General features: G+C 49.4%; 2 protein-coding genes across 3 annotated transcripts in view; one reads left to right on the top strand and one right to left on the bottom strand.

Annotated features, from left to right (window-relative positions):
* Dnajc16 (DnaJ (Hsp40) homolog, subfamily C, member 16) overlaps window positions 1–4945 on the bottom strand; it is a 28505-nt gene extending 23560 nt beyond the window's left edge. Inside the window, exons 1-2 of the mRNA XM_013022222.1 lie at window positions 4856–4945; window positions 3151–3335 (exon numbers count right to left, since the gene is read on the bottom strand). Coding sequence (XP_012877676.1) covers window positions 3151–3317 — 167 coding nt within the window. The 5' untranslated portion in view covers window positions 3318–3335; window positions 4856–4945. The remainder of the gene's footprint in view (window positions 1–3150; window positions 3336–4855) is intronic.
* Window positions 4946–9279: 4334 nt separating this feature from the next.
* The window catches only part of Casp9 (caspase 9, apoptosis-related cysteine peptidase), a 16632-nt gene continuing 16140 nt past the window's right edge, over window positions 9280–9771 (top strand). For both annotated transcript variants that reach the window (XM_013022233.1, XM_013022232.1), the window contains exon 1: window positions 9280–9497. In XM_013022233.1, coding sequence (XP_012877687.1) covers window positions 9366–9497 — 132 coding nt within the window. In that variant the 5' untranslated portion in view covers window positions 9280–9365. The remainder of the gene's footprint in view (window positions 9498–9771) is intronic.

The raw sequence follows: 9771 nt of genomic DNA, 5'->3' as shown, positions 1-9771 counted from the left end.
GAACCCAGGGCCTCAGGCATGCCAGGCAAGCGCTCTACCACTAAGCCACCTTCCCAGCCCGAATATGAAATTCTTTTACCAACTACAATATGCAAACATTCCCTTACAAAGTGAAGAAACTCTGAACTCCTATGTATGGCAGCTAGTGACTTCTGAAGAAACAAAAATAAAGGGAGAAACAATAATACAGAAAGAAGGAAACAAATTCATTTCCTGCGCAGCTGGCTGAACCATGTTAGGCCAATTTATTTGTTTATTTTGTCGGTCATGGGGCTTGAACTCTGGGCCTGGGCACTGTCCCTGAGCTCTTCAGCTCAAGGAGAGTGCTCTACCACTTGAGCTACAGCACCACTTCAGTTTTCTGGTGGTTTATCGGAGATAAGAGTCTCATGGACTTTCCTTGCCCGGGATGGCTTTGACTCAGATCCTCAGATCTCAGCTTCCTGAGTAGCTAGGATTACAGGCATGAGCCATGGGACCCAACCCTATTTACTTTTCTTGGGATCAAAGGAGTTGTTACTTGGCTAGCCTAGATGACAGACACAAAGTATCTATGAAAAATAAAATAAACTTAATTATTGGGTGGGAAACATAATTTTTCTGAGAGGAAAAAAAACAATTTTACATGGTTTCATCAAGCAAGGAAGGGAAAATTCCTGAGAAGACTAAGCAATACTAGTGAAACACCTAGTAAAATACAATCTAACCGTTCACCAGTTTCCCTGCTACAGTTCCTTATGAAATGTCAAGCTGAAAAACACTATTTTCTTCAGTGTAAATGAGCCCATTATGATATAACACTGAAACTACTCCAAACTAAAACACAGTCACAATCAAAGCAGCAGCAAGTAATGGTACAGTGGAAATGTACGTGTAAAATAAAGTTGCACATGTCACTAGATGACACTATATTTCTTTCTATGGTGATGAATTACTGTTAGAGAGAATCTAATTAAGGAAAAGAATCATATGATTGATTTACTCAATACTATAACACACCTTTCACTCCACAAGACAGACAGGGCAAAGAGCTATGCATCCTTAAGCTATTGTATACTGTCCAAAAGAATGCTGTTACTTTATGAATTAACTGCAGGTTTATATACGGTGCTTACATAAAGGGACAAGAGTTTGAAATGTTACCAAAAGTAAGTTTGGTATACAGACTCTGGAAAGAGGCCATGTAAAATTAGAGACTGCCTTTTTCTAACGTCCAATAATTCTAGATTCCTAATATGACCTAAAATATTTATTGAATGCATTATATTATATTGCATTTTATCTTTTTTTCTTTTTTGCCAGTCCTGGGGCTTGATCTCCAGGCCTGGCCACTGTCCCCAAGCTTCATTTGTCAAGGCTAACATTCTACCACTTGAGCCATAGTTCTACCTCCAGCTTTTTCTGTGTATGTGGTACTGAGGAATTGAACTCAGGGCTTCATGCGTGCATGCACTCTACCACTAAGCCATACTCCCAGCCCTTTTTTTTTTTTTTTTTGGTGCTAGTACTGGGGCTTGAACTCAGAGCCTAGATGCTGTCCTTTAGCTTTTTCTGCCAAGGATAGCAGTTTACCACTTGAGCCACAGTTCCACTTCCAGCTTTTTGGTGGTTAATTAGAGATAAGAATGCCATGCAGGGCTGGGAAAGTGGCTCAGTGGTAGAGTGCTTGCATTGCATGTATGAGGCCCTGGGTTCGATTCCTCAGCACCACATTAACAGAAAAAGCCGGAAGGGTTGCTGTGACTCAAGTGGTAGAGTGCTAGACTTGAGCTGAAGAGCTGAGGGACAGCGCCCAGACCCAGAGTTCAGGCCCCACGACCAGCAAAAAAAAAAAAAAAAAATTCCATGGACTTTCCTGTGTGGGTCAACTTCAAACCTCAATCCTCAAATCTCAGCCTCCTGAGTAGCTGGGATTACAGGCGTGAGCCACTGTTGTGGGCTTCTACCTCTTACTTTTTTTGCAATCAGCTTAATAACAGTAGGGTCTATTTGCTCACTAAGAAGAGTGGTACCTCGGGGCTGGGAAGGTAGCTCAGCGGTAGAGTGCATGCCTTGCAAGCATGAGGCCCTGGGTTCGATTCCTCAGCACCACATAAACAGAAAAAGCCAGAAGTGGCGCTGTGGCTCCAGTGGTAGAGCGCTAGCCTTGAGCTGAAGAGCTGAGGGGCAGCGCCCAGGCCCAGAGTTCAGGCCCCATGACCGGCAAAAAAAAAAAGAAGAGTGGTACCAGGCAGACTCACGTATGGGTGCCACCCACATATGGCAGTGTCACTCCTGTCCAACTTCCTGCTCTCATCAGGTCCTTTCCCTCTTTCCACTGAGATGAGAAAATGCTTTAAAAATCACACCAATAGAGTCAGTTGGTGCACAAGAACAGACAACAGAACCCTAAGGTTTTATAAATTTACCAACTCTGAGCCTCAGTTTTTTTCATCGGTAAGACAGGTTCAACAATATCCTCCTTCACAGGCTAATTATAAGGTTCAGTGAGTTGAAACACACAGAACCTGGACCTGAGCATGCAGTAATGGCCTACTTTGGAGCCTATCAGTGCAAATCTGCTCATTGCTTTTGATTGTCTCAGCCACCTGGAAGTTACCTGAAAGTATTCTCCCAGGCCTTTCTCTTCCTCATGTGGCTCCTCCTCAAGCTCTATCACCCAACATTTCTGTTTCTTTGATGGGAGAAACCCAAGATGACTGTCCAAAATAAGCTTTAGCTTTATTGATACTCTGCTAATTACCATCCAAATAACTACTGACAAAACCAGGATACATCCATAATATTTGCTTTAAGATTCTCAGTTCCTAAACATCCTTTTTAAATTGAAGATAAAAAGTGCTACTCTAAACTTGCTTAATGCATAAACATTTTTAGAGAATAGGACAGTGGGCTCCTTAGTATTTTTACTCCAAAAGAGTAAAGGGTAGAGTATTTTACCCACAGTTGATTACTATGTTCTTAAAAAAAAAAAAGCTGCTCCTTTTAGTTTCACACTAAATACTCTAGACAGATATATTCCTATCTAGGGAGAGAGACAGATACACATGAAATACAGAATAGAGACAGAGAAAAGCCAATCCTAATTATTCTTCATCGCCCTGCTAACACTACTTAGCTTACATTAAACTGTGGTTCTGTTTCACCTACCATTCCCGGGCGAGCTTCTTGTAAGCCTTTTTAATGTCAGCCTGACTGGCTGTTCGGCTGACCCCTAGGACTCTGTATGGGTCAAAATCCAGCGCAGACAGAATTTGCAGGATCAGAACCAGAACTATCAAGAATTGCCAGGAAATGCTCAACTTCCTCAATTCCATCTCTCTTCCTTCCCAGAGCTGCAATGATTGAAGAAGTAGTAAGTTTCAGTGCAGAATCTCCGACAGTTTTGCTTTGCAGGGGAATGGATAAGATAGACAGATGAAAACCCATTACCTTTTAAATAAATCAGGAATCTTGCTATTACTTTAGAGTATTACAAGACCCACTACAGAGAAAAAGATTAGTGATAAGAATGACTCTCCAGAAGCTTTGGGTTAGAAAAGCTTTAAAAACGACTGAAAAATGAATGAGATGGAGAAATAATAAGTGTATGTATGAAAATATAAACAGATAATCAGGGTGACTGTTTCTCAAATAAGAGATTTCATCTATCCTGACAATAAAGTTAAAATAAAGCACTCTTAAAATACTTGGCAGCTAAGACTTAGGATACACCAATTCTATTCTGTTCCATTTGTTTTGTCCATTCTAACATGAAAATGACCAGCTTTTCTTTTGTTCCATTAGCAATAAGAGTCATAATAAAGGAGAAACTCCAGGGAGAAAAAAAATAGGGAAAAATTTAGTTTTGCAGGTGAATGAGAATTAGTGACAAAAAAAAATGCTTTAAGCTCCACGTCTGGTGAGCTTCAGGATTGAATTCACTGAGGGTTTTGGAAATAATCTTGGCTGGCAGTGAGATATAACAGACATTTTCAATTCAGGATCATGATCTTTGTTATATTACACAATCCCCTCTCCACTCCCCCTGTGGATCACATTTATCTTGACTTGTCATAAAGTGTCCAGGTGCAAATGTGTAATACATCGTAGAAGTGGTGGGTTTTTACAATGAAAGCCTAACGCTTGCCTGGGAGTCCTTGAAAAATGGACTCAACTGATGATTGATGTTTATAACTGCATAACCAATAAAATCCTAACCAGTTTTTTTCCTTTAAAACAAGCGGATCTGACCTGCAAAAACCATGAAGGTGATGAAGCTACCCAGTTTTAGAGCACGGGCTTTGGAATCAGACTAAAGTTGGGATGGGTCCTACACCTCTCCAGGACTCTGGGCAAGTTAATTTCACTGGGCCTAAGCGTTCTCATTCTAAAATAGGCAGGGCCGTCACCGGGATTAATGTATGTCAAAGGTTTACCAGGCATGGATGGAGTCAACAGCCACCAAGTGGTGGGATTGTTATTTCTACTTGGCGTTCACCTGGGTCAGTCAGATGGGTCTGGACCGGCCCGGTAAACAGGTAGGCGGCCCGCCCTGGGGGCCCGGGCCAAGGGTGACACCTGCCCTGTAACAGGTAGGCTGCTCGCCCTGGGGGCCGGGGCCCCAGGACCAGGCAGAGGCTCCCGGGGACCCGTTCTGGGTCTGAGCCCCTCCTCGAGCGCCCACCGGAGGTCGCAGCCATCCCAGGAGGCGACCTCCTTCCCCGCCGCCCCGAGAACCCGGGGCCAGGCCGGGTCGCTTCCCGATCCTCCCCCACCCCCGGGCCCAGCGGGCACCGGGAACGAGAAGGCACTGACGGGAGATCCCGGCCCCGCCACGTCCGCGGCTCCCCGCGTCATGCCGGGAAGGAGTTACCGGGAAAGGGCACCGGCCCAACCGGCTGCAGCGTCCGTGCTCCAGTTAGCCCGCCGGGCCGGCAGCTTCCCGTCCACACCAGCGCTCGCCCGGGCCTGGGGAAGGGAAAGAGGCGGGGACCCGGCCGAAGGAGTCACGTGACGCTTAAAGGGCCCGCGCGCCGACGGTGCCGACTCGCCGAGTCTACGGCTTCTACTTTTTAACTGTCTTTTGGCCCTTGCCATCCACCGTCGGCGCGTGGACCAGGCGCGGTTGCTATAGGAACGAGGCGCGCTATGGTGGCTGGGTCCAAAGGGTTGGTGGTGACCAAAGAGGTCAAAACGTGCTTCCTAGCTAGGCAAAGCCGCTGTGCATTGTGGGATGCCAGGAAGACTTCCCAGACTCAGGGAGGGGTTTCTACTCCTACCGGGAGGCGGCCCCTGTCTAGCAACAGTTGCTAGGATGGGGAAGCTCTCGCTGGTCCCAGTTCTCCTTAACCCTATTCATAGAACCCTGGAGCGTCAGAGTTGGAAGGGACCTTAGGGATCCTTCCTGGTCCATCTCCTCCTATCTTGAGGCACCGAGAGCGGCAGGGACTTCCTAAAATGCAGAATCTAGGAGTCCTAATTCTGTTAAAGAGATCTCTACCCTATAGTATGCCAGATCCAGATTTATTTAAATATTAGAAATGGAGGTAGGGAGGGGAAAGGGGACTGGTAAACTTTTTGTCAATGAGAGATCCCTTGGGGATATAAAGAAAGAGGCTTCCTATCAACTTGCCCTGTGCATTTTTTTAATCCTTTAAAAAATAGTTTGCATCACTAAGCTGGTCCTGGGACTTGAACTCAAGGCCTGGGCGCTGTCCCTGAGCTTTTGTGCTCAAGGCTAGCGCTCTATCACTTGAGCCATAGCTCCACTTCCAGCTTTTTGATAGTTATGTGGAGACAAGCGGCTCACAGGCTGGCTTTGAACCGAGATCATCAGATATCAGCTTCCTTGAGTAGTTAGGATGACAGGTGTGAGGCATTGGTGCCAGGCTTCATACTGCTTTTCTTTCTTCACATCAATTGCCTGTTTCTTCTCCGTGGAGTGTAAGTTTCTGAGGACAGAGATTTCTTACCTATTTTTTTTCACATCTACATTCTCTGGGTCTGCACAGATCTAGGCACATATGAGCTGCCAATAAATATTAAAATAAAAAGTCTTTGGTAACCATGGGGTTTGGATCAAGCAACCCAGTGCTGTACTAGGCAAATGCTCTGCCACTGAGCTAGACCCTAGCCCCCTCAAAACAAAGTATTTCTGCTCAAGTTGTTACAGACTATCAGTGCTGCATTTCTTTTTCTCAACCCAGATAGAAATCATGGGTAGGGGGGCTGGGAAGGTGTCTCAGTGGTAGAACGCTTGCCTTGCATACCTGAGGCCCTGAGTTCGATTCCTCAGCACCACATAAGCAAAAAGAAAAAAGCTAGAAGTGGCACTGTGTCTCAAGTGGTAGAGCACTAGCCTTGAGCTGAAGAGCTGAGGGATAGCACCCAGGCCCAGAGTTCAAGTCCCACGACCGGACCCAAAAAAAAAAAAAAAGAAATCATGGTAGGGGAGACGCTGCTCCACTTTTTCTGGGTAATTTCAGGTTTCAGGAGAAATGGCAGTCAGCTCTGGTATCTTCCTGTACTTCAGGTCACTCAAGGCACTAGTGTTAGAGTTCTCCATTGGCTATAGATGCTCTGCTGTCAGTGAGCTGCTACTTTCCTCCAATTGCTCCTTGGCCTACTCAGCTTGCCCTGCTGTTAGGGCAGCTCCCACCCTGCCATAGCTGCTTCTTTCCATTTTTTTAACTGTTTTTTTTTGTCTTTTCATTTTTGGTACTGGGGATCGAACTCAGGACGTTGCACTTGTTAGGCAAGCGCTTTGCCACTGAGCTACATCCCAGCCCTCAATTTTTTGATATTAGTGTCAGGGAAGACCACTAGAGTCTTTACTGGAACCTGATATTAACATGTGAGGGAGGCAGATGGACAGGGAAGAAATAAAAGAGTTGAACTTTCACTAACATTGGAGAGAGGATGGTCTAGGTGGTCTGCACCAATCACAATAGTCCCCTGATGTTTGTACTAATCAATGTACAATTTATTATGCAAATGATGGATTGTGTTTAAGCCATTCACAGCTCTTTTGTTGGGCAGAAGTACCACTTCTTCACCATCCAATGGCAGTTTATGGCTGTAGGTTTTCTATTTGAGCCCAAAGCACCTGTGGCTCAGCCCTGTAATCCTAGCTATTCAGAAGGCTGAGATCTGAGGATCATGGTTCAAAGCCAGCCCTGGCAGGAAAGTCATGAGACTCTTATCTCCAATAAACCACTAAAAAATCAGAAGTGGCACTGTAGCTGAAGCGGTACAGCACTCACCTTGAGCTGAAGAATGCAGGGACAGTGCCCAAACCCAGAGTTCAAGCCCCATGACCGACAAAAAAAAAAACATTGTAGCTTAGGAGGCTGAGATCTGAGAAGTATGGTTTGAAACCAGTTGTGCAGAAAAGTCCCTGTGAGACTCTTCTCTCCAATTAATCTCTCAAAAACCCAGGAAGGGGTGGATCTCCTCTCTACCATCTGTTTCAAAATGATTACATTTATTAAAATATATATGAGTGTTTGGGCCTAGCAGGCCCAAATGTGCTAAAGATTCTGTCACCCACCATCACTTAATGGACGTTTGTATATCTGAGGTTATGATAAATTTAGCAAGATATCAGGCAAGTCGCTGACCAACATACATCTCTTCCGCTTTAGTTACACTTTCCAGGAAAGTTAACTTTGAAATAAACAATCCATTTTTGGTTTCCTGCTTTACCCTTGTGTCTATAAAAATCAACCTGCCTGCTCAGCTCAAGGGACTTTCATTCTATTTTATGGAATGAAGTGTCCTTGATTCTTAGAACCATGAGACAAATTAAGGTCTTTTAATTTATGGTAAGTTTGTCTTTTGGCCTATTCTAAGGTGGTTAGGGATAGGTAGTAAAGTTTTAGTTTGAATCTGTCTCTGGCTGTTTTCACTTGTGACCCGAGCCGGTTTCCATAGCTGGCAAACGAGAAAAGATGACTTCCTTGGTAGCAGGAATAAATGAAAAGCTACGAAGAATGGCTCACCACAATGGCCGGAACTTAAAACTTAATAAACAGGAACAATTATTTTTGAAAACGAGCTGAGCAAAACTTGATTAGAGGACTAGATTTTTGTCCGTTCTTTTCCTTTTGGGGGGTGCTAGGGTGGCAGAGGGGAGAGCAACTTTAGACTACTGTAGGCTGGGTTCATAGAGGAAACTGAGTCTAGATCACAGTACCAGGGAGGGAGGGAGACTTCTACGTGGGGTTCGCGGAGGTTGAAATGAGGCGGAACACGCCAGGCATAACTTTCTCCTGTTGGTAGTGTGACCCCGGAGTCCCGGTAAAGGTAGAGGCGGCCGGAGTCCCGGCCAGGAAGAGATAGCACAAATGCAAAGCTGTGCTTGGGAAAGGGGTGGGATTAAGGGAGGGACCAGGAGCCTGATCTGGGCTGGGGAGGGCGAGGAAGGACGGGAAAACGACACCACGTCCTGCAGGTTCCTCCAGGGTAGTGACCCGAGGGTGTCCTGCGGGCTCCGCCAGGGCGAGGATGCGGGGCAGTGGGAGGGGGCGTGTCCTGCGGGCTCCGCCGGGCGAGGGGATGGGGCAGTGGGAGGGGGCGTGTCCTGCGGGCTCCGCCAGGGCGAGGGGATGGGGCAGTGGGAGGGGGCGTGTCCTGCAAGTTCGTCCCGGGCGAGGAGGCGGGGCACTGGGAGGGGGCGCGTCCTGCAGGCTCCTCCAGGGCGAGGGGGTGGGGCAGTGGGAGGGGCGTGTCCTGCAGGCTCCTCCAGGGCGAGGGGGCGGGGCAGTGGGATGGGGTGTGTCCTGCGGGCTCCTCCAGGGCGAGGGGGTGGGGCTGTGGGAGGGGGCGCGTCCTGCAGGCTCCTCCAGGGCGAGGGGGCGGGGCAGTGGGATGGGGTGTGTCCTGCAGGCTCCTCCAGGGCGAGGGGGTGGGGCAGTGGGAGGGGCGTGTCCTGCAGGCTCCTCCAAGGCGAGGGGGCGGGGTAGTGGGAGGGGCGCGTCCTACAGGCTCCTCCAGGGCGAGGGGGTGGGGCAGTGGGAGGGGCGTGTCCTGCAGGCTCCTCCAAGGCGAGGGGGCGGGGTAGTGGGAGGGGGCATGTCCTACAGGCTCCTCCAGGGCGAGGGGGTGGGGCAGTGGGAGGGGCGTGTCCTGCAGTCTCTTCCAGGGCAAGGGGGCAAAGTCGCGGGGGGGGGGGTCGTGAGGCGGGCCGGAGGAGAGCAGTGGCAGGGCCGCACAGTTCCTGGGGTCTCAGGGAGGGACCGGGGCCCCGGGTGGTGAGGAAGGGACCTGGGGCGCAGGCAGTGTCGGCGGGTGGGCGTGGCGCTTGAGGCGGAACCTGAGGAACGGGAGGGGCGGGCCCGAGGTCCGGAAGCGGACGGAATACCGGGCCCATCCGCCTGCAGGCCATGGACGAAGCGGACCGGCGGCTCCTTCGGCGGTGCCGGGTGCGCCTGGTGGGCGAGCTGCAGGTGGCCTCGCTCTGGGACGCCTTGCTGAATCGCGAGCTCTTCACGCCCGACATGATCGAGGACATCCAGGTGCGCCCGGCTCCGCGCGGCCTCTTCCCCCGGATCCCCGCTCCCGTCAGCCTCCTTCCGCTCTCCCCACCATCCCCGCTCCCGGCCTCCCGCGCGGCCTCCCTTCGACCCCCCATCCCCGCTCCCCGGCCTCCCGCGCGGCCTCCCTTCGACCCCCCATCCCCGCTCCCCGGCTCCCGCGTGACCTCCCTCCAACCCCCCCATCCCCGCCCGCTCCCGGCCTCAAGCGCGGCCTCCCTCTGCCCACCCCCCACCGTCCCGCTCCCCGGCCTCC

The sequence above is a fragment of the Dipodomys ordii genome, unplaced genomic scaffold (assembly GCF_000151885.1).
Source record: "Dipodomys ordii isolate 6190 unplaced genomic scaffold, Dord_2.0 Scaffold61, whole genome shotgun sequence".
In the NCBI taxonomy this organism is placed as follows: Eukaryota; Metazoa; Chordata; class Mammalia; order Rodentia; family Heteromyidae; genus Dipodomys; species Dipodomys ordii.
Note: the sequence above shows the minus strand (reverse complement) of the source record. Positions and strands in the feature narration are given on the sequence as shown.